The following is a 25,257-nucleotide window of genomic DNA, read 5'->3' as shown; positions in this document are numbered from 1 at the left end:
ATTTCCAGGGGGAACTGGAGGAAAGAGTAGATATGATCAAAGCACATTGTACACATGTATGACATTTTCAAAGCATCAATGAAAGCTATTACTAAAAAATACTAATAGAGAGAACAAACACGAAAAATTAGACAAAAAAAATCTATTTTTATTTTTCTTGTGCATGCATTATAATTCATATATAGCTGGGTGTGGTAGTACATGCCTTTAATCCCAGTACTTAGGAGGCCGAGATGGGAGGATCTCTGAGTTCAAGGACAGCCTGGTTTACATTCCAAGGCAGCCAGGACTACATAGAGAGATCCTGTCTCATAAAAAAGAAGAAAGAGAGAAAGAAAGAAAGAAAAAAAGAAAGAAAGAAAGAAAGAAAAGAAAAAACATATGTTACTGTGTAACATATGTTTCATTGTTGAATATTTGTAGTGTATACATTTTTATTGAGATGAATGTCAGAACAACTATTTTTATATACCTTTTGACTATGGTTTGAATAATATCCAGACATGTATTACAAATTAAAGAATACACATGCTTATTACATTTACTTATTGTGGGTATATGCATATGCTTGTGTGCAAGCCAGGGTGCCCATCCAGAGGTCAGAAGACAGCCCGCCAGACTCTATTCTCTCCTTCTATCGTGTGAAACCCTGGCATTGAACTCATGTTGTCAGGTTTACTAATAAGCACCTTTACTGGCATAGTTATATTGCCAGCCTATGAATACAATATTTTTATCATGAAAAACAAAACAAAGGAAAACCAACCCACCCACCCCCCCAAAAAAAAAAAAACTTCATGCTTTGAAATAGAATGTGTTTAAGACAGAGAAAGTTAGCGCTGGCAATGCATCAATCAAATACTCTTCAACTGCTCTGTCACTGTGCATGCTACTGCAGAGAGATGGGTCCTGTCTCTCTAGCATCTCTTGTAGATACCATCTTCAAAAGATTACAAAAGTGCTATGTTCTCCTTGCAGTTACTCAAGGATAAGAAAGGAGGAACCATTTCTCTGTCCACTTCCCAGTTGCAGCAGCCTTGCTGAGATGTTCTATTGGAACATATCTGGGAGAGAGATATTCTCTTCCTTCTTAGTTTGAAAAGCATCCTCGCACTGTGTAGCCATCTTTCCTCATTACGGAGAATGCTCCAGTCTATTGAAAGAAGGACGATGCAGAGAAATACACAGAGCTTCAGAGGTGTCTTGGCTGTATCAAGTTCTTGATTCCAGTTAGGGTTGACCACTCTCATGAACCCTTTGTGCAAGGAACCCTCCCAACTCACATGTCCACAATTCCTTTTGCTGCTTTGCTTTTCAATTCAGCTAGTGTGAGCTGGATTCTTGTTTGCAACCAAAGGGATCCCAGGAAACAAGTACCTGTTTTCTCTTATAAGGGGAAGCTACCCACATAGTCAGTCCCATTCACATACAAATATTTTACAGTCATAAAACAACCACTGTAAAAATAACAGGCCACGTGGAGTCACCTCCCCACATAACACTTCTTGGTTCCACTCCTGTGATCATTTCAAGAGTTAGTAGCCACATCGCCAGATAGTTCCAGCCAGAGTTCTGAAACTTCATCTGTTGCTTCTCTACTCTCATCTTAAGATATCTGTGTGCCCTCTAATCTTCACAGAGCAAAGGGTGGAAAGAAATTGTCCCAAATAAGAATATTAAGACAAGCCAGAGAGTCTGGGAGCATCACTCTACCCCTGCTCCCAACTTCATTGGCTGCATTTGGAACACACAGGTCACAGGCTTGGCTAGTATCATGGGGCGAGTCACCATATATCTGTCTTCTGATAAGTCCTCCAAGCATGGCTGAGGGTCTGGTAAAGATGGCAGTAGATGATTCTGGTCTTAACACCTGCCGCCCTGTTACTTGCCAGAGCTTTGTGAACTGTGGGTGATGAGGTTCCGCGATCTGAACAAAAGCAGTTGAGAGTGTAGTCACTGGCACTTTAAAGTGAGAGCAGGTTAGAACTTACGTCTAATACAGGTAAGTGCCGTTCGTGGAACTTGTCCTTTTTAATTAATTTGGAGTTTTTCCATTTTCCTGCACATGTGTATATACTCAGGTGTGCATGTGTGTCTACATATGTATATGCACATATATGTGGGAGAGAGTACAAATGGAGGCCCAACATTGATGTCAGGAATCATCCTCTGTTACTCCCTCCACCTTGCTCATTGAAGCAAGGCCTCTCAGTCAAGTCCAGAACTCTCTGATGTAGCTAGTCTCCTGAGCTAGTTTGCTCTGGAGATGCCATCTCCTTCTTCGGAGCCTTGAATTACACCCACCTGTACATGGGTTCTGGAGACTCGAACTTGGGTCTTCATACTTTCCTGGCAAGGGCTTTAACCACTGAACCATCTCCGCGGCTCCAAAACTTGTCTTCTAATATGCAGAGACATGGTCACGTGCACAAACACACACATGGGTGGTCTGTATTGTATGGCCGTGCCATATATCATCAACAACACTGAGAGAGGTGGCACAAGAGTTCCAGCGAAGCCACCTTAGAGTCAGCCTTCCTTTGTTTCTTTTCTGAAACACTTCCTCCATAATTCATTACCGTTCCTCAGCCATTAAGAGGTGGCTATCCAACTTTCCACTGGCCAGACAGTCTTGTCAGCTGCATGAGATGCTGGCTCTCTCTTCCTGTACCTTGATACTGCCGTTGTAAGCCCCAAAGCAACCACTGGATAGACAATCCATAAATAAGTCTATGTGGTGTGTACCCAAACTCTTTCCAGCAGGCTGTGGCTGGATTCACCTAGGTCTGTACACTCCATGATTTACTGAGCTCTGTCTCAGCTCCTGCTTTCTGCTGTCAGGAGACAACAGAAACACAAGATCATATATATATATTACAAAAAAATAAGGCACCTTTTATGCAAATATATAATAAAATCTTATCTATTTGAAAGAGTGCAATATAAAAACAGCAATGCAGTCCTTGCTTTAAGTGCAAAATTGTAAATAACCCATCCTTACAAAGCAGCTCAGCTGGGCATGGTGGCTCACACCTGTCATCCCAGCTTTGGAAAAGCTGGGGCAGGAAGAACGTCACAAGTCTGAGGCTAGTCTAGGCTGCATAGTGAGACTCTGCCTCAAAAAAAAAAAAAAAATAGGTACATAATGTTTCTTATCTCATATGACTGGTAGGATTGATTAACTGATGAAGATTCCAGCACCATATTTGATAGGTAGAAAGACATCAATAAACACTCAAATGCATCAGTGATAACTGTCAGTAACCTACTGATCATTCTGCCCGAGGCACAATGGAGGTAGGAGTCCTGTAAGTTAAAAAGAAGAATACAAAATAAAATAAAGGGTAGGAGAAGAGAGGGGGTAGCTACTCTTAAAGAAAAGCCGTGGTTTTCCCAACGGAGAATTCAGTACGCGACAGTTCTCATCTCATAGGACTCCAATGAGAATCAGCTCTGCTGATGCACGCAGAGTCCAGCACCACACTTGAGAAGTAGATGCTCACAGTTATCTATGATGTCATTAGTAACCCATTAAGCATTCTGCCCTAAGCATCGTGGAGCTGGGAGTCTCAGTCCATTCTAGCCCATTTGGCATTCAAAGTTTGCCAACCAATGTTTTTTCCTCAAGGATCACAGAGAAAATATCTTCAGCTTCATGAGATGCAGGGCTTCTGTTCCAATAACTTGATGATGACTTTGTATGGCTCCAAACAACCATTTGACAGAAAATTCATAAATGAGTCTGTATAGTACGTACCAAAACCTTCCAAGTAGCTGTGGCTAGATCCACCTAATTCTGTACACTCCATGATTTACTGACCTCTGTCCCAGCTCCTGCTTTCTGTTGTGAGGAGCTGTTTAAACAAAAATGCAAACACATACACACACACACACACACACACACCACATAAACACACAAATACACATTTTAGAGACACATTTTATGCTAACATATAATAAATCTTATCTATTTGGAAGAGTGCAATATAAAATAGCAATGTAGTCTTCTTTAGGTGCAAAATTGTAAGTAACCCATCCTTACAAAGCAGCTCAGCTGGGCATGGTGGCTCACACCTGTCATCCCAGCTCCGAAAAAGCTGAGGCAGGAAGAACGTCACAAGTTTGAGGCTAGTCTAGGCTACACAGTGAGACTCTGCCTCAAAAATAAAATATGAAATGAAATGAAATAAAATGAAAATTAGGTACATAATACTTCTTATTGCATGTGATTGATAGGATTGATTAACTGATATAGTTGCTGTAAAGATTCCGGCACCATATTTGATAGGCAGAAAGACATCAATAAACACTCAAATGCATCAGTGATGCTGTTAGTAACCTACTGATCCTTCTGCCTGAGGCACAATGGAGGTAGGAGTCCTTTGGGGAGAATAAGAATAGGAATGACCAAAGAAGACAAAGGAGGAGGAAGAGGAGGAGGAGGAGGAGGAAGAGGAGAACACTCTTAAAGAAAAGCCTTGGTTTTCTCAACAGAAAATTAGGTACATAACAGTTCTTATCTGATAGGACTCTGGTGAAACTTAGCTCTGCTAATTCACATAAAGAATTCAGCACCATACTTGATAGGTAGACAGCGATCAACAAATGCTCACAGTTATCCATGACGTTATTAGTAACCCACCAAACACAAAGGGGCAGGAGTCCTGCGGGTGGGGCACTGACCAATCAGAGTTTTGAAAGTGCTCCAAACATCACAGACTCCAGCACATTCACAAACCTTACAAAATGCTACATTCCGCTGGGGGGAGGGGGGGGGAGTTGTGTCCTGTTTTCCTCGGGGTCATCCCATGAAAGAGTTATTGGTCATTAAGATCAGTTCTGAAGAGAATCTTCCATGGTGTTGAACATGTTAGCTGTTGACGATGCCCCGCAGCGAGGTTCACTGGCCACTGAGGACGGGAATGTCAATGCTTCATCCAAATGTTGCATTTAAATGTTTACCTCATGTTGATATTTAAACGGCCATACCTCTTTAGTGGTTACTGTAGTGGCTGGCAGAGAAAAACTAGCTGAATTCCTCAAATATGAAAGCCAGCCAGATCTTTTTTAGTTATTGGAAGGCAAGGGAGTCTGTTTAGTACATTGTACGATGTTTGATGTCACCCTTTGCCTCTATCCACAGATGCAGTTGATAGTAGTACCTGTCTGCTGGACTAGTAACAACAACAACAAAATGTTTGTTTATATTGCACAAATGCTCCAAGTAGGGGAAAGGTTTAAAAAAAAAAAAAAAACAGTCGTTTCTAGAAAACTACCGGCTTACTGAAAAAACCACTACTAAGAAATGAAGGAACTGTTCATGTATATCGTTTCTCTTATTTTGACTTTGTCCCAAAGACCCAAATGTGAGTTCTGGCAAAAGGTCTTTTTATACCTCTGTGGGCTTCTTTTTAATATGCTTTTTCTGGTGAATCAGCAGGGTAGCCAGTTTTTTAAAGGTCCTCCCGCACTGGGCACATGGGTCTGGCCTATCTCCAGAGTGGATTTTCAAGTGATTATTCAAAGTAGTTTTGTCAGTGAAACCTTTGTCACACTTAGTGCACACGAAAGGTTTCTCCCCTGCGTGCAGCCTCTCATGCCTCTGAATGCTTGACTTACACCTAAAAGTCTTTCCACATCCCTTGCATCGATACCTGGAGTTTGCCTCATGTCTCTTCTGGTGCTTGAGAAGGGCTATTTTGCAAGCGAAGACTTTCCCACATTCTGGGCAGTCCACTCGGGCCCCGGGCACATGGATCTGCTTGTGTTCCGTCAAGTACGAGCTGTTTCGGAAGTGCTTCCCGCACTTATCACACTTGTAGGGCTTCACCTTTAAATGTAGCCGCTGATGCTCTGAAAGATGTGAGTTAACCCTGAAGGTTTTCCCACACACCTGACAGCAGTACGGCTTCTCTCCGGTATGGATCCTCTTGTGCTCCCTCAGGGACGAGCTGCGGCCGAAGCACTTGTTACACTCTCCACACTTGTAGGGTTTCTCCCCGGTGTGAATCCGTTGGTGACGGGTGAGCTTTGTGCTCTGCTTGAAGGTTTTTCCACACTCGTCACATTTGAAGGGCTTCTCCCCTGAGTGGATCCTGCAGTGATTGTTGAGAGTGGAGCTGCTGTTGAAGGCTTTGCCACACTCCTTACACTTGTAGGGTCTCACGCCTGTGTGAATTCGGTAGTGTGTGAGGAAGTACGAGAGGTGGCGGAAAGATTTGCCGCACGTGTCACACTTGTGGGGTTTCTCTCCCGTGTGGATTCGCTCATGCTCCACAAGGTGGAGGGTCTGGTTGAAGGTTTTCCCGCATTCCTTGCATTTAAAGTGGTTTTTACCTTGTCGGGCAGGCTTGCGCTTTGGATTTGCGGAACTGCTTGTGCTCTGTGGTTTTCCTGGAACATCTTTCCCCGACGTCGACTTTTCTGGAAGAGCGCTCCGCGGTGCTGTAGTTGCTGATGTTTGACTCGAAGATGTGCCCGGGGTCGCAGATTCATGCTCCTTATTGCCAGGAGTGGCAGTTTTGTCTGCTTCTGTAGTCGAAGTTGAGCCACATTTCTCCTTAATCTGAGATGGCCTGTCATCACTTTTTGAGGTCTTTTCTGCTCTCAAATTCTGGGAACCACCCCCTTGATCTGCCTTCTTCCGCTTCTCCAGTGATGTTGTCTTAGAATTATCTGGCTTCCGGACTTCTGCCTTTGTGGAATTATTCCCTGTCTTCTTCCCTGAAGGAGATTTAGAGGTTTAAAATGTTTTTTAAGGTGTGTGTGTGTGTGTGCATGGACACACACAAGCATGCCATGCTTGTGTCTTTATTTAAGTATATGCATGTGAGCGCAGGTGTCTGTGCAAGCCACAAGAGGGCACCAGGTGTCTCTGACCTAGAGTTACAGGCAGTTGACCTGCCTGACATCGGTCCTGGGAACTGATTCCTGGTCCTTACAAGAACAGTAAACACTCTTAACCACTGGCCATTTCTCCAGCTCCATGAAGGAGATTTAGAACAGAAACATGTTTCATGTCTGGATTTGTTTTAATGGGAAACACCAATAATCAGAGTATAACATGTACAAAAAGTATAAAATATAAAATATTTGCTTGTTTGGTGCTCACAGACCAAACATATCCTGTGGCCTTCAGGTTAAGATCGGAAGCAGGTAAGCAATCATTTCCACCCCAGCCCTCTCTCATTTTCTTCCTCTTTATGTTCTTGGAGCATGTATGGAACAGGGGAGGTACAGGCTGTGCCAGAGTTTGCATGTGTTTCACCATATGGGTTCTAGGTCCCAACCAATGCAGTTTGTCGGGCTTGGTGGCATGTGTCCTTACTTGCTGAACCCTCTCCCTGCCCATCCTTGGCTTGTAGCTATAAACTGGTTTCGTCTTCTCTTAGCCATCTTAAATGCAGCTACAATATGTGCTCTTTAGGACCTGGTCTTCTGTGCTTAATGTTCTTTGTGTGAGATTCACCCACATTATTTTGTATCATGGCTCTCTGTCATTTACATCCTTTATATTTCTTTATACAAACATTCCAAATACATATTTCACTATTTTCTCACTGATTGGCATTTGGCTAGACCTCAGTTTGAGGCACTCTGAATACAGTGCACATTTCTACCATGTCTATATCTAGGGATTGTAGTTGTTGAGATACTCATATTTGCACAACCCTAGTGGATACTGTCTAACGGTTATTTTCTCCTAAGTACATCTACCAACAAGTATTTCTACCAGAAATCTATGGGAGTTCTTTATGTTCTGTTTCTGTTATTAACTTAATGTTGGTATCATTCCTGAACAATCCCTAGTATAATGACACTTGAAAGTAGCGCCCCAGAAAGGTCATTTATATCATGAAAAAGAACCCCTCGTGAATAAGATCATTGTTTTAATAAAAGGCCATAGATCTTTCTAGATCTATTTATATCAGGTAAGCACATACAGAAGAATCTGATGTCTACGATCCAAAAGAAGACTCTCTCTAGGGCTCGGTCATGCTTACACCCCAAACCTGGACTTCCAGATTTCAGAACAACAAAGATAAGCATAAGTCACCTGGACCTTCTTTGTCGTAGCAGCCAACAAGACCTGAGACAAGATCCACTACATCATTGCTACTTCACATGTCTCTAATAGTAGACAGGTGCTAGGATCATTTGTCTTAAACATGATACACAAGGCAGATTAATAAATTTTTTTTAAAGGACAGGAAACTATTATGTTAAGAAAAACAAAGCACACTTGGAAGGACCAAAACTGCATATTTTCTCTCATATGGAGATCCTATATTTCAATCTTCCTGCACGCATGCACACATGTGTGGGAGTCGGTGGGTGTAGGTCATGAGACTGGAAAGGAGACTGCCAGATGGGGGAGGACTATAAGGGAGGACTATAAACATCTGACTGTAAATTCAGAAGGAGAGCTACTGGGAGGAGCGTGGGGAAACAGATTGGGTAGGACAACTGACAAGAAGCATGTCATAAAATGTCATAATGAAGCCTGTTACTCTGTATGCAAATTCAAAAACAAATGAAAAGACTAGAATAAGAAAAATAGAAGCTAGACTAAACAAGAGTATTGGTGGTTTGTTTTGCTTTGTTTTGAGACAGGATCTCACTGTGTAGTTCTGGCTGTCCCGGAACTCACTCTGTAGACCAGGCTGGATTCCAGCTCATTGAGATCATGTGCCTGCCTCTGCCTCTGCCTCCCTAGTGCTGGGATTAAAGGCATGCACCAGGATTGTTACTTGTAAAATCATTTATTGAGTGTGGATATGGGCATGTGTACACCACTACACACTTGTGCAGGTCAGAGGAAAATGTGTTAGTCATCCCAGATGTAATCAAGCTGACAACCAAGAATAGCCATCACAATCCACCCCTTGTCAATTTGTCATAAATCATATCTCGTGTCCAAATAAAATAATAACCAGGTCATAAATGTGCCTAACAGAACATCAACTTGTTGATAGTTCTTTTCTTCCACCATGTGGGTCCCAAGGATTGAATTCACGTCATCAGTCTTGGAAGCAAGGACCTTTACCCACAATGCCATCTCACTGTCCCAAGGTTGTTACTTTTAATGAGCACTGCTTTTTTACAATTTGGAATTCTTCTTAAATGCATATATTAGCTGAGTGTGACATTTTGTGTCTATAATCCCAGCGCTTAGGAGCTGAGGCAGGAGGATTCCAAGAACAAGTTCAGGCTAGGCTATATAGCAAGACTGTGTTTCATCCTCACCCCAGTTGCATATATTATCTTAATGAAAACCATCTACATGCATTCTTGAGGTTCAGAAGTGGTGGGTAATGATTATGTTATTCAGAAAAGCACTGTAAGTCAACATAGGGTTGTGAATTAGCAATGATATTTTTAAAAGATTAAGATCGGGTAGGAACCAGTCTGCTAAAAAGCACTGCTATTAACATCTTTTAAATAATTAAGACACTGATATATAGACACAAAAAGAAAAATTAGAGGCTGGGGTAATGGCTCAATGGGTAAGAACACTTGAACTGCAAGCATGAAGAACTGAGTTCAAATCTCCAGCACCCACTAAAAACCCAGGCATAGCTACATGCCTGTAACCTCATCATTAAGGGACAGACACAGAAGGATTCTGAGAACTTGCTAGCTGGGCAGGCTAGCCAGAAAGGTTAGCTTCCAGCTCAGTGAGAGGCTCTGTCTTAATAAAATAAAATGGCAGAAGACACCTGATGTCTTGTTATGGCCTCTAAGTGTACTCACACCTTCATGAGAACACAACACACACACTGACATGTGCACACACATGCACACACTTAAAAAATAAAAAAGCAAAGTATTCTGGGTGGAGTAATAATTGAAATGCAGTGGAGAATCACCATTTGAGGAGAAGACATCTAGTATAAAAGTCTAGAGTCAGGCTGTCATTGTCACCCGCAATCCCAGAAGACAAGGGAAAAGGGGAAAGTGTGGTACCAAACTGGAGAGTGCAAACATGTCTGGGGATGGCAGGATGGCAAAGTTTGCCTCAAGTGAATCAAGTTCTGCAGTCACCCGTCATCTTCCTAGTAGAATAGAGGTCAGGAAGCATAGCTGTGGTAGTTTGAATATGCTTGGCCTAGGGAGTGGCACTATTAGGAGGGGTGACCTTGTCGCAGTAGGTGTGGCCTTGTTGGTGGAAGTGTGTTACTGTCAGGGTAGACAATGAGACTTTCACCCTAATACATGGGAACCAATCTTCTATCGGCTTTCAGATGAAGATGTAAAACTCTCAGCTCCTCCTGTACCATAAGCTGCCATGCTCCTGCCTTGATGATACCAGATTGAACCTCTGAACCTGTAAGCTAGCCCCAATTAAACATTGTCCTTATAAGAGTTGCCTTGGTCATGGTGTCTCCTCACAGCAGTAAACTAAGACAATAGTTTAGTTAGCAATGTCCCTCCAACTCACCTGCAGAGGTGTCACTTCTGCTGACTCCTGCCTCACTTTGCTGGGTGTCTCCAGGAACATCGTTCTCTTTGGCAAAAAGGTCAACTCCTTGCTCCAACCTGGTAATCAACTTTGGCTTGAAAATATAGTATTCTGTCCCACAGAAAAACAAGATGAAGAAGAAGAAAGACTTTTGCATGCCTCCCAGAACCACTTTTCAAAACAAATGTTTGTGTAGAAAGGAGTTAAGAGATTTCACAGACAACCAGCTGGAACATAGAGCCAGTCACCCCCTCAACTTGTCCTGCCCCCCATTATCATGCTAATAGTCCAAGAGACTGAGCTCATGACCACATCATCCAATGAGCCCATCTTTCAACTCACTGACCATCAGGATTGGCTTAACTGGCCTCCTGTGACTTAAGCCAGACCTGCCAGTGAAGACGAGGAGTAGGGAGCGAAAAGAAGGGCCACACATTCCCAACACATTCCAGCTTCTACTCTGCATATGATTTAAACACTGAGCTTCTGAAGAGGAGGACTTTTGAAGAGCATCAGTTTTTGGATGTCATCAACAGCATCCAATTTGCAGTGTCTGAATTTAGTCTTATGGTAGAGTTCATCCCTATGGACCACAGCCTCTCAGAATAGAGACCCGCAGGCTCTCCCATGGCCAGTACCAACTGCAAGGAAGTCATCCTTACCTACAGAGAGCAGGTTCTCATAGTTCTCCAGCATCACATCCTTGTACAGGTCCTTCTGAGCAGGCTCCAGTAGCTGCCACTCTTTCTGGCTGAAGTACACAGCTACATCTTTGAAGATCACTGGTTCCTATAACACCAAAGTCCCACTATCGCTCATACGAGGCCTTGTCTTTCCCTTGGCCCAGGAGAGTAGATGCAAAGAGGTGGGAGTCTGGGCTGTATTCAGAATTCTACACCGTTGCAGACTTCGGCGATAGCCCTGGTACCTCCTCACTTTGCACTAGGTCCATACCACTTGTGTATGTGTATGGTTTTGTGGTATGTGTATGTGTGTGTGTGTGTGTATGTGTGTGTGTTAGTGTATATGGGTATGTCTATGTGATTTATGTAATGTGTGCAGGAGCTTGTGAAGGTCAGAAGAGGATCTCAGATCCCCTAGAACTGGAGTCATAGGCCATCGTGAGTTGCCTAATATAGGTGTAGGGAACCAAATTCAGGTCTTCTGAAAGAGAAGCAAGTGGTCTTAACTGCTGACCATCTCTCTGGCCGTCAGTGTGCTCATTTTTTTTTTTTTTTTTTTAGTTATTAACTTGACAAGGCCTAGAATGAGGAGCTGTCTAGATCAGGTTCGTCTGTGAGGGGCAGGGAGGGGGGCGGGTATCATAATTGAGTTTATTAAGATGGGAAGATGCACTTTGCATGTGCGTGCACCATTTCATAGTCTTGGCTTTGGACAGTATGAGTAGAGAGAAATCTAGCTAAGTGCCAAGCAAGCAGGCAATGTAGGTACACTCCTTTCTCTGCCTTGACGGTGGATGGGATGTTTCAAGTCTCTGCCTTGACTTCCTCATGCTGATGGTCTGTGACTTGGAACTATAAGCCAAATAAGCCTTCCCCTTCAGTTGCCTCTTGTCATGGTATTTTATCACAGCAATAGAAACAAAAATAGGGGTGTGTGACTATGCATTTTCTTCCCATTCTGAACCCAGGTTTGCCTAACAGGATATTGGAAACCTATGACATAAGCTTTTAAAAATGTTCAATAATCAGGGACTGGAGAGATGGCTCACTGATAAAGAGTGGATATTGTAAAGCACCCTTACTTACTGAGCCATCCCTCTGGCCCCAAAGGACCAAAGAGAAGAACCTTCGTTTCCTACACCCCACTTCCATTGGTTCAGATCATGGACTGAACCGGGGTGAACCCTCCCCAGTTCCCTAAGGAAGAACAAGAACAAAGGTCCCTGGTTCAGCCAGCCTCGAATGCTCACACACAAACTAACATGGAAGGACAGCAATGCCATTCTATCAAACACCTCACATGGCCACAGCCAAATGAATGTCCTTCTAGAGCACACAGTGTAGGGCAGGGAAGAGGGGCATGAACATGGCCTCAGGGGCATCCCAATGTGGCATGATGCTAGAACATCGTGCTCAGGAGACCTTTCCACATGCTTGAAAGAGTAGACAACAGTTGGAGCTCCAGTGGCGAGGAGAAGGCAGAGGAGAGGAGAGCAGAGTGGAGCAGAGCAGGTCCCTCAGGGGATGGACAGCGAAGAAAACAGCTTCAAGAGGAAAGAACACAGAGAGAAGGGGAGAAGGTCAGCACTGTGGTTGTTAGAGTGAGTACTCTGTGAGGCATGTGGAGTCAGGGCCAGGGCCTTGGGCTTGAATCTCCCTGACCACCAAAGAGCTGGAGGTCTTTGAGTGAGTAACTCGCCATGCCTCTGTCTCCACCTCCGTGAGATGGGAAGAGTGACTAACAGTACAGTTCAGTCTCCAGCATTGAAAACAATGGTCATTCTTAGGAAACACAGACTGAAGTATTTAGAGGTGAAGACTACAGTGTGTACTCTATGCTCAATGGCTTTGAAAGTAAGTATGCAGATGGCAAGGCGATAGGAGAACTGTCAGCAAATTCCAGACATTGGGTGACCTTTGTGCACTTCTTACACTTCCCTGTGAGTTTTAAATTATTGTTTCTGTGTGTGTGTATGTGTGTGTGGTGTATATGTATGTCTGTGTATCTGTATAGTATGTCTGTGTATCTGTGTAGTATGTCTGTGTGGTGTATATGTATGATGGATATGGATATGCATATGTGCTGTATACATATGTAGGTATGTATATCTGTGTAGTGTATGTGTATGCATGCACAGTGACTATGTGTGTATATGTATATAGTGAGTATTCGTATGTGTTTATTATGTATGTGTCCAATGTGTATGCATATGTATAAGTATATGTATATGTGTATGTATATGTTTGAGTGTAGTCTGTATATGTGTATATGTATGTATATGTGTCTGTGTATGTGTAGTATGTGTATTCATATATGTATGTGTAATATGTGTATGTATGTATGTCTGGGTATGTGTATATACATGTGTATGTATGTGTATATGGGTATGGGTATGTGTATACTATTTGTGTGTATGTGTATAATGTGTATGTATATGTGTATATGTGTGTAATCTCTGTGTGTGTGGTGTATGTGTATATGTATGCATATAATGGGTATGTCTCTGTGACTGTGTATGTGTACAGTGTGTATGTGGGCATATATGGTGTATATGTGTGAGTGTATATATATGTAGGTGTATATATGTATGTGTATACATATGTGGGTATATATATGTATGTATGTATATATGCATGTGTGTACATGTGTGTATGTCTCTGTATGTGCATTGTGTGTATATGTGTATGTTGTTGCTGTTAATAGGAAAGGCGGTCCGGTCCTCCAGTTGCTGAACAGAAGCCCACGTGAGCCTGCAGGTACTTCAGACTTGCTGATGGCTGCCCATCTCTCCCCATCTCTCCTCTGGAACTCTCATTTGTCACAGTGCCCCTCCAGGATTCTGTCCCAGCAGTTTAAGCAACCCTGAGGTCAACGCAGTCTCAAGACCAGTTCTCACTGGTCAGGACTGAGTCACACGCCCAGCCTTGAATCAATCACTATGGCCCTGAGTAAGCCTGGAAGTGGGGTGAGGTTAAGACCAACCTCTCCCTACATCACCCCATCCAAGGCCCAGGGAACACTGCAGAAGAGGGAGGTGGAAAGAGTGTAAGAGCTGGAGGATGAGGAGGAGGGTTGTGAAGGGCTGTCTTCTGGACATGGCATGGCCGGTGCACTCATGAACTCACAGCGGTTGTGGATACCTGCACAAGAGTAGGCCCATCAACATCCCATAATTATAGCAGGGAGGGGGATCACGAGGCCCCAGCTGTCCCTTAGGAGCTATCGGTGATTAATGTTTGCCAGGGGAGGGGAATGTCGTTTTTTCTGCAGTGGTGTGACCACCTCTAAATTTCCCACAGTCCAGTAAATAACCCCAAACACACGCTAATGCAAACAACCCTAATTCCATTCGCGAGTCGAAACAGAAAGACATAAAAATAAAAGGGGCTGGGGGTGGTTCTAGTCGGCAAGCAGGACTAGGGGAGGGCCAGGAAGGACAGTGGGCGTGTGTGGATGGATACGTGCTCACAGTGCTCTCTCTATATGCGTGAAACTGTCACGGAAAAATGATGTCAAATGATTGGACAACATAACTGAAGTCGCGAACTTAAAAGAATTTTTAAAAAGATATCAGCTTCACCCAAAGTGGTTGGAAGACAAGGCGTTCCTAAAGAAAAAAAAAATCGGAAGTGACAGAATAAAAAGGAGGCGTGGATTCCAGGTGGACTGCTGCAGGCCACGGTTGACTGCTTCAGAAGAGCCATTCGCTAATTCACCCCACACACTCATCCACTCATTCTCCATCCACCCCCTCTGCCCATACATATGAAGCGCTTGCTAAAATCCAGACCAGGCTGTGGCTCAGGCCAGGCCCGCCTGCACCTGTGGTGGCCTCTCCTTCATCTGTAAAGAAAGGGGCAAACTTCCTATTGAGGCCGAGTCTGTCTGTGAACATCTAACCAAGTGCCCAGAATGTCTCCAGGTCCCCAGCTTCAAGGAGAATGGTGGGCATCATCCTTGCTCCCCTAGAGAAGTTCACAGATCTCAGGCTGCCAGTGGAAAGAGGCTATGAGTACAGTGGAAGCAAATCAACTGGATGTGCCCTCTTCACTCCCAGGATAGTAGTCCTGCATTCCTTCTGTAAAATTACCTTCTCCTCCCCTGCTCCCGGCATGTGGGCTCACGCTGTTAATCTTCCTTCTTCCTCTGAGATCTAAAGGAAGGGGCATCTGCTTCCCTACTCTGCCTCTTGGGTCTGAACCATTCTCAGAGGCTCTGCTAGCCTGCTGTCTAGCCGCAGCGTTAATAAATGTTTTTACCCTCAAAGGACAATCTGCTTTGGTATTCCCCTGGAAAACAGCATTCCCTCCCACCAAGACCTTTCAGTCTCCTCCATCCTATCTGGGCACAGGGGATATGTCAGACAGTCAACAGAAGACAAGGTCCCTACCATTGCAGATGGAGAAAAGCAGATGAGTAGTGAACAAGTTAAAAATATAATATACTGTCAGATGGCAATAACTGCTACAAAGAAAATGAACCGAGGACTGGAGGGATGAGTAGGTGGTAAAGAGCACTTGCTGCTCATGCAGAGGATCAGAGTTCAGTTCCCAGCACTCAAGTCTGGCAGCTCACAACCACCTGGAACGCAAGCTCTAGGCGTCTGGCGCCCTCTTCTGGCTCCCAGGGCACTGCATTCACACGCACATATATATATACACACACATAATGAAAACAAAATAGATCTTGAGGGAAGAGAAGGAAGAAAATTATGAGGTTGGTATCATCCTACCAGAGATGGGAATTAGGAAGTGGGGGAGCCTGTCTTAGGAAAAGGACCACCCAATGGTACTTTTTGGATGTACAAATGTACAAGCAGGACAGAAAGGTGGGAATGTCCTTGCCTTCTCCAGACCAAGCTAGCTTCGGGTCAACGGCTTACCTTGTACCAGGTTGGCAACGATGTGGTTGGAATTCTCCGCTTCCTTTCAGAGAGCTGGTTTGGTGTCTGATCAGGATTCGGTGAAGGTGAGGCTGGTTGAGGGGGAAGAAGTCATGAGGTCACTCTGGCTTTTAAGAGTAGGAAAACCCATTCATAAGAAATGCTCAATGGGGAACAAATGCCAACGTGTACTAAGCACTGTACTACATTCCAGGCAGGTATTTGATTGTTCAGAACAACTCTAGCAAAAGTAAACCAAGGGGCCGGATTGATGGCTCAGCAATTAAGAGCACTGACTACTCTTCCAGAGGTCCTGAGTTCAATTCCCAGCAACCACACTGTGGCTTACAACCATCTGTAATAGGATCTGATGCCCTCTTCTGGTGTGTCTGAAGACAGCTACAGTGTACTCATATATATTAGATAGATAGATAGATAGATAGATAGATAGATAGATAGATAGATGAATGATAGATAGATAGATGATAGATAGATAGATAGATAGATGATAGATAGATAGATGATAGATAGATGATAGATAGATAGATAGATAGATGATAGATGATAGATGATAGATAGATAGATAGATAGATAGATAGATAGATAGATAGATGATAGATGATAGATAGATAGATAGATGATAGATAGATAGATGATAGATGATAGATAGATAGATAGATAGATGATAGATAGATAGATAGATGATAGATAGATAGATAGATGATAGATAGATAGATAGATGATAGATAGATGATAGATGATAGATAGATAGATAGATAGATAGATAGATGATAGATAGATAGATGATAGATGATAGATAGATAGATAGATAGATGATAGATAGATAGATAGATGATAGATAGATAGATAGATGATAGATAGATAGATAGATAGATAGATAGATAGATAGATAGATAGATAGATTTTTAAAATAAAAATAAACCAAGCCCCCTTAGTGGTACCCATGGTAGGCTACCACATGTGGAAAAGTATGCCTAAACATATAGTAATAGATACAGAAATACTTGATTATGAATGTGGCACTTTCTGTACAGCACAAGAAACTGGAACTCACACTTCCAGGGAAAGACTCGGTTACTAAGGAAGGAGAGGTAATACTACTTTTAATTGTGAAATCTTCTGTACATTAGACATTATTGTGCCAGGCCAACAGGATGTCTTATCGGATAAAAGGCATCAGCTTCTAGGACTGAGGACCTGAGTTTGATCCCTGGGACTCATGTGGAAAGGGCTGAACTGAATTCAGAAAGTCATCCCCTGACCCCACATGGTGGGGTGAGGGTAGATAAATAAATAAAAAAAAGTGATCCCAACATTTGACTCTAAAGTGTTCTACCACCTTAGAGTGCCTGAAGAATTACTCAGAGAACATCCATTCACCTAAACCTATAAATTGCCTTGGTCATGGTGTTATATCACAGCAACAGACAACTAACCAAAATAGTACCAGCTTAGGAGAATTCTGAGAGCAGGTACTTAGGGGTGAGCAGGGAGAGCGAGTGGGAGGCATCTCACGTCTAAACTCTTTCCATCAGCCGGGTCTAGGAGATCCCCACGACACAAATCTGCCTTTTCGTAAAGCATATGTCTCTTACCTTCATTAACTGGGGCTTTAGTCTTCACCTCTGAGACACCCTTTCTCTTCATGGTGAGAGAATGAAATACTGTATGAGTTTTAAGTAGAACTATTAGGTGAGGGTTATGGAGCCAGACCGTCTGCGTTTAAATTCTTAGCTCTGTAGCTCAGTGGTCTCAGGCAGGAGATGTAATGTCTTCAGGCTCCATGTCCCTAATAGGATAACAATGTCAGCAAAGCCTCCCTCTTAGAAGGTCAACAAGATGATTATTGAACAGTATCTGGTATACTCCATGCTTGGCAAGGGTAGAGCCATCTGGAGCCCAGATGGAGTCCTTCTTTTTAAACTGTTTTTTTTTTATTTTATTTTTATTTTATTTACTTTACACCCCAACCACAGTTTCCCTTCTGTCCTCTCCTCCTACCTCTCCACTCCTCCCACTCCAACCCCACCATCCACGCTTCCTCCATTTCTCTTCAGAAAAGGGCAGGCCTCCATGAATATCAACCTGTTGTGGCATATTAAGTTGTGGCAAGACCAGGTAGCTCCTCTTCTATTAAGGCTGGACAAGGCAGCCCAGTAGGGGGAGAGGGTTCCAAAGGCAGGCAACGGAGTCAGAGACAGCCCCTGCTTCCACTGTTAGGGGTTCCACAAGAAGATCAATAAAGTATTTTTAATATTTTTTGGAGGGGTGCCTCAGCACTCATGGAGTCAGGGTTGTCTTTTCATCTTGTACATTCTAGAAATCAAACTTAGGCCATCGGGCTTGGCAGCAAATGACTCTACCCACCAAGCCATCCCGATGGCCCCGTGAAAGTCCTTTTAAAGAAAAGGTGGAAGAGAACTGTGAGGTGGCCCCACGGGGCAGGGGGAAGCTCCTGCCACCAAGCCTGAGGACATAAGCTTCATACCAGGATCCCACATGGCGGGACAGAACTGACATCTGCAAGATGTACTCCCTGACCTCTTTATACATGCGGCATGAGCACACTTATAAAATCAGGGCTGGAGAGATGGCTTAGCAGTTACAGTAAGTACTAGTCATCCAGAGGGCCTGAATTCAGTCCCTGTAATTCACGTACTGACTCATAACTGCCTGTAAGAGCAGCTCCAGAGGATCTGATGCCCTCTTCTGGTCTCCACAGGCACTGCACTGCATGCAGGCATATATACACACAAACTAAGCAAACAGCACATTTTAAAAGCATGAATTCATTCAGGGCTGATGGCCGAGACAGGCATTTCTGAAGCCTCATGAGAAATTCCTTCTTGACCCATATTCCCCACTCCACCAGGCTCTGCGTACAACTTGCATCTGTGCACATATTTGTGCAATGAGCCCTACCTTCAGGATATTGACACGCTCTGACAGAACATGTTTCTACAACAGCTTCTCCACCAGTGAGCTGATGGCAATCACTCCGTCAGGTCTCAAAACCAATGAGCTTTGTATCCAGGCAGCAGCATCCATCTGATTTTTCCCTCTTCTTAATCCCCACGCCTGTGTGTGTGTGTGTGTGTGTGTGCGTGTGTGTTCATATACATGCAGTACCTACCAAGGGTGCTGGATGTCCTGGAGCTGGAGATATCGGCATTTGTGATAATCCTATTTGTGGGTACAGGGAACCATCCTCTGCAAGAGAAGAAAGACTCTTCACTGCTGAGTCATCTCTCAGGCCCCCAACCTCTCCGTTTTCTGCTAATAAAACCTTTTCCTTTGCCTCAGCCTTGAACATGCCCATAATTTACCTCAGCACATTGCCTTCTCAAAGAAATACCATTATTCCTTAGGGATTCTCTCTCAGATCGCTTCTGAGGTTGATCGTTACGAAAGTAAAAGCACCGGAGAAAGGAATCACCACTGTAAATCACATCCTACTTTGAGTGCCTGGAATGCAGCCAGCGCTCAGTAGAGACAGCTCTTAGTCAACATCCAGAATCCCATGTTTTTTAAAAATCCTGTTCCAAAGTGAGGAGTTTGAAAGCCCAGGTCCAAGTTTCAGTTCCTTCCCCAGGACTCCCCAGCCTCACTTAGGGATTTTAAGCCCAGCGTGTTGGGTTAATGGTGTCAAGAGAGTCAGAAACTTAATCTGGCCTCCCGGGAGGGATGATGAGATTCTGGTGGAGCCTCGCATCATACAATACTCTTTTTTTTTTTTTTTTTTGTAATTTTTATTTATTTATTTTGTGTGGAAGGTAGGTGTGCATGTGCCACTGAGTGTGATACAGGTCAGAGGACAATTTGAAGTTGATTCTCTTCTTTCACCATGTGGCTCTCAGGGGACTGAAGCCATGTTATCGGCCTCTTTCCCCTCTGAGCTATGTATCCTGCTAGCTCATGCAAAGAGAGGGAGAGAGACTACACACCCACACCCACCAGGAGGCAATGCAGCTAAGCAGACCTTGCTGATGCCTGACCATAGTTTTTTTTAACTTTTAGACTTCAGACTTCTTAGTAAAATGCTTATTTCCTCTTAAGTGTTTCTTTTTTCTTCTCCTCCTTTTCTTTTTGCATATGTGTGTGTTTGTGTCTCTCTGTGTGTCTGCATGTGTGTGTCTGTGTGTGTCGGTATGTGTGTCTGTGTATTTGTATGTGTGTCTGTGTGTATGCGTTTGTCTGTATGTGTGTGTCTGTGTGGATCTGTGTATGTCTTGTATGTGTGTCTGTGTGTGTCCATTTCTATAGGTGTGCCTGTGTGTGTTTGTGTATGTGTGTATGTTTGTCTATATGTGTATCTATGTGTGTCTCTGTGTCTCTCTGTGTATCTGCATGTGTGTCTGCATATGTGTGTCTGTGTGGGTGTCTGTGTATGTCTGCATGTGTGTCTGTGTGTTTTCATGTATGTCTGCGTGTATGTGTGTGTGTCTGCATTGTGTCTTCATGTATGTCTGCATGTGTGTCTGTATGTCTGTGTGTCTGTGTGTCTGTATGTGTCTGTGTGTGTGGTGCATGTGGAGGGACTGCAAGTGCCTATGTGTGTGCAGGATCCCCAGGCTGACATCAGGGGTCTTCCTTGACTGTGCTGCCCCTTATATACTGAGGCAAGGACTTCCCCATCAGTGTTTTAGCTAGTCAGGCTATCCAGCTTGCTCTATATGTTCTGACTCCTCTTCCCGAGCACTGGGGTTACAGGTAGGGCCTCCCCACCCCACCTGGCTTCCATGTGGATTCAGAGGCTCTGAACTCTAATCCTCATGAGTACACAGCAAGTGATTTACCTGCTTAGTTATTTCCCCTGTAACTCTCTGATCCCTCTTCCTACACAGCATTCCCACAACAATAACTTTTTTTCTTTTCTTTAGGACAGAATCTCCTGTATCTTGGCTTGGCCTTGAACTAGATGGACAGCCAAAGATCATCTAGAATTTTTGATTCTCTTGCCTTCGCCAACCTCAAGCTGGGAATACAAGACATGCTCCACCATAGCCAGTTTATTCAGTACTAGGGATAAAACCCAGGAGCTTCCTGGATGCTAGGCAAGTGCTTTCCCAAGTGAGTTACATCCAGGCTCCATATGTGACAACAGTAAAGAAAAACGTTTATGCACCTGGACCTGGAGCAAATGACTACTCTTCCTGGGTTCCACAAACTCTGAAATGGGGATTCTATAGGACTCACGGTGGTCAGTAAAACCACTGTGCTGTGAGTTCCCATCTCTCCAAGTATTACAGCAAGCCTGGGACAAAAGGGCAAGGTGTCACTGTTTCTGGGGATGAAGGGAGGGTGATTCCAGCTGACCATTCTTACCTGTGAGACCTTAGGGACCACATGGCCAGATTTGGTAAATAAAAATACACAGGATATAGTAAAATTAACTTTCAGATACACAAAGAATAATTTCCAATTACAGGAACATCTCGGATACTACCTGGGCATGCCTATCCAAAAGAATGATCTTGTGTGTGTGCATTTGTGTGTGTGTGTGTGTGTGTTCATGTGTGGGAGGGTGCATTAAATCCATGTGCATGTGTATGCTTGGGCATGTAGAAGCCAGAGGTTTACCTCAAGCATCATTCCTCAGGAGCCAGTTGACCTTGTTATTTGAAAGAGGGTCTCTCAACGCAATCTAGAATCCACTTACTGAGCTAGACTTGCTGGCCAAAAAGTCTCTGGGACCCCACTAGCTGCTCTTCTCCATTATTGAGATTACATGCCTGGTGTTTTATGTGGGTAGAACTCAGGTTCTCAAACTTACATGGCAGGCACTTTACATGAATGTGTCACGCCCCAGCCCCCAAAGAAGTACTTTTCAAATATATTTAATAACTAGCTCTAAAATACATGTGCCTTCATATAATACTTGATAACTACTTTAAAAATATTTGAAATCAAATTTAAATGAGTGTCCTGTATTTTAACTGATAATTTGAATTCCAGGCTGGTTGTTTAGCCTTTTTATATTTTTCTCTCAAAGACAAAACAAAGGGACAAACAAAAGAAGAATGAAAACGGATTGAGAAAGTCAGGGAGGGAGCGCTGGTGGGGTAAAAGTGCTTGCCATGTAAGCTTGCTAACCTGTGTTTGAATTCCACAAGGCAGGTACAAGGGTGGGGCTGGTCCAGTCAGTTTTCCCAGCATTCCAAGAGATGAAAAACAGGGTCAGGAAAACCCCAAGAAGCCCACAAGGCAGCTAGCCTAGGACACACAGCTCAGCAGCAAGCAAAAGAGACTGTCTCAAAAACAAGATTCCAATCTCCACAGGAGTGCCATAGAATGTGCATGCCCTCACATGTGCGCACACATGCCCACACACGTGTACTTGTGTGTGTGTGTGTGTGTGCATACACGTGCACACAATCAAACACAGATAACTATTTTCAAAATTATTAAAGGTGAGGATTCAAGGATTGAGAAGATGGCTCTGTAGTAAAATACACCTACTACTCTTGCAGAGGTCCCGAGTATGGTTCCCAGACTCCACAGCGGACAGCTCACGACTTCCTGTAACTGCAATTCTAAGAGGATCTGACATTCATGAACACTGAGCTAGACTTGCTGGCCGAAAACACATACATATACACAACATTTAACAGTAAAAATGAATGCGTTTTAAAAATAGGAATATCTAATGTTTCATGAACGTCAAGTAACTGAACAGTGCTCAAGACGGAGTACATGCTCTCGTGCACTGGTTTCGATTTTAGTGCTATTAGAGCCTCGAGATTTCTTCCTTCACGCTGGCCTCAGTTTCCCTCACACCATGTCCCTATCACCAAGGTGTGCAACTGAGCCACACATGGACACACTCTTCCCCCAGTACTCCTTCCCTGCGGCTGTGACCTCCAGGAAGAAGCAAACTACTCTTGACACATCGATGGGCCACACTGCTCAATGTTTCTGCCCAGAATAAGCGTAAGGGCTCAGTACCCACAACCTGTGGTTAGGCAACCGAGGCTGGGCCTTGGGGATTTGTCAGACAGACAATGTTCCGCAACAAGTGACAATCCCCTTTATAGATTGCCACGCACTTTGCTACTCACAAAAGCATACATTGTGGTTTTTACAATTATGTACTTTTAAGAATGTGTAGCCATCACGCAAGCCTGGGCTTGCCAGCAGCCATCATGGATTAGGGAGAGGTCCACAGGCCCCTCTCCTTCCCTGCTGAACTATTGGCAACTGACAGATTCTGGGGGGGAAACGGTCGTTGCCCTCAGTTGTGTACCAAATAATGAGCCCAAGGGGCTCCAGTAGACTGTTTTAAACCTGCACACAGTTGGCCCTGGTTAAAATCAGTGAGTCACAAAACAAAAAAGGCATAAATGTGGAAAAGGGGGGGTAGGGTGCAGGGGTGGGGAGACATAAGAAGGTGGGAGTGAGGATAAACAAACACACTATATTCATGTGAGAAATTATCGAGGAATAAATACAATCAACAACAACAATAATAGCAAAAACCACAGCAATGATGGAATTGGCAAACATACCCTCTGCTTTGCAGGGTTTTGTTTTTGTTTTTAAAGACACCGAGACCCATGGCAGATTCTCACACATACGTACTGATAGAGCCTCGAACAAAAATCCAGCCACAATTTACGTGTTGGGAACACATTTTCAGAGAAAGACGGAGGACACCCTAGCACACAGACACAGACCCATCTGCATGGCTAGGTGCAGAGGAAACTGAGGAGTTGCCTACTCAGGCTGGCACCTATCCACAAAAGCCAAAGACCTTACCAAGCATACATGGGTGTGGACAGATACACATGACGTCTACAGAAGAACATTTTAGAACTCCCAGTCACCTATCACCCAGAAGACCTCTTTCTGGTTGATTTTAATGCTGACTTTAGGTTAACTTGGGGTCCAACGGTACCCACCCCCATGAATGTGTTGCTTCCTGCCCTCACCTATGACTGGGCACTAATGTATACTTACTTGCTACAGATGATCAAAACCTTTCCCAAGCACCCTTCTCATCCAGAAATCTTCATACATGCCCTGTGCAGAGCCCCAAATACCATCTGAACTCCTCCATTGTTTCATACATAGCCTAACCCCCTTGGGGGTCCCTCCAAAGTCATCCCTGTAAGGTCTATCAAATCAAATGACTAACTGTTCCTCTGGCTCTCAGCTGATGTACCTAAAGTCTGGAAAGCCTCCTCCCATTTCCATTACACTAATATGTCTCCAGGGCTTCTAGATCCTTCTTTGTAATGCCTGACTGACTGTGTGTCCTGAAGAGTGCACCACAATGTCCTCCTCTGAGCCAACTTAGCTTCCTCCATTTCTTATTTTCTCTCCTCTCCTACTGGTGTCTAAAGACATCTAGAGACTTGGTTGCTCTGTGGCTCACAAGCGCAATTCCCAATCTGGATCCCTGCTTTACCCTGCAGCGGGCTCTACAGTCTGCCCTGTTCCCCAAGGCCAAGCAGGTACATTCTAGGAAAAAGCAAACACACCTCTATCTGGTCCCTTCCACAGCACAGTAGCCATCCTGATGCCTCAGTCCTAGAACAGGACATTTTGACTGAATGGGGCTGTGGGGCTGTCTTCTGGGCTTGGGTCGAAATTATCCAGGGTTTCATACTTCACAGGTAGGGGAGAAATGATTTGCCTGGTGCAACCTTGCCTTGGGTACCCACAAGCTTAGCTAATAGCCATCCAGAGAGCATACCAATGTGCCAGTGACCAAACTCATCGATCACACAGACCAGATCCTATATGCACAAACTATTACCCTTACCTACATATAAGCAAACACATAGGAACACTCAAATACACATAAACGCACCTAATGGAAAAGACTCAATTGCATACAAAGCAGTGAGATGCAACTCGAGAACTATATACAAACCCAGACCATGTAAATTCCCACAGTTGAGTTGAGCCCCGATTCTTTCAATCATCTCAACACATTCCCCACCATACCACAGTTATAAATACAACCTAAAATCTTTACAGCCACCCTCTGCCAGGCATTCTATGAACTCACAATCTGGGACCAGCTATGTGGCTCAGCTGGTGAAGGTGATTGCTGCCAAGCCTTACAACCCGACTTCCATGGCTGGGACCCACGCTGTGGGAGAAAACCGACTCTTGCGAGTTGTCCAAAGACCTACATACACATACAAACACACAAAATTAATTAATTAATTAGCTAATTAATTAATTAAAAATTCACACTCAC

General features: G+C 43.9%; 1 protein-coding gene across 1 annotated transcript; it reads right to left on the bottom strand.

Annotated features, from left to right (window-relative positions):
• Positions 1-801: 801 nt before the first annotated feature.
• On the bottom strand, positions 802-25,180 carry LOC143440803 (uncharacterized). Its single transcript, XM_076927607.1, has 7 exons — positions 25,063-25,180; positions 19,183-19,259; positions 17,645-17,838; positions 16,029-16,120; positions 11,125-11,251; positions 10,442-10,573; positions 802-6,723 (listed from the first exon to the last, which is right to left on the bottom strand). Exons 3-7 carry the CDS (start codon positions 17,694-17,696, stop codon positions 5,390-5,392), a joined length of 1,737 nt encoding a protein of 578 aa, XP_076783722.1. The 5' UTR covers positions 17,697-17,838; positions 19,183-19,259; positions 25,063-25,180; the 3' UTR covers positions 802-5,389.
• Positions 25,181-25,257: the final 77 nt, after the last annotated feature.

The sequence above is a fragment of the Arvicanthis niloticus genome, chromosome 30 (assembly GCF_011762505.2).
Source record: "Arvicanthis niloticus isolate mArvNil1 chromosome 30, mArvNil1.pat.X, whole genome shotgun sequence".
Taxonomy (NCBI): domain Eukaryota; kingdom Metazoa; phylum Chordata; class Mammalia; order Rodentia; family Muridae; genus Arvicanthis; species Arvicanthis niloticus.
The sequence above is the reverse complement of the archived record's forward strand: the minus strand, read 5'-3'. Positions and strand labels throughout refer to the sequence as shown.

Coding starts and splice junctions, on each gene's coding strand:
- LOC143440803 (XM_076927607.1), bottom strand. CDS start 17,696: ATGAAGAGAAAGGGTGTCTCAGAGGTGAAGACTAAAGCCCCAGTTAAT. Junction 16,121..17,644: donor TAAAGCCCCAGTTAATGAAG/GTAAGAGACATA, acceptor CCCCTCAACCAG/CCTCACCTTCACCGAATCCT. Junction 10,574..11,124: donor TGAGAACCTGCTCTCTGTAG/GTAAGGATGACT, acceptor TCTGTGGGACAG/AATACTATATTTTCAAGCCA.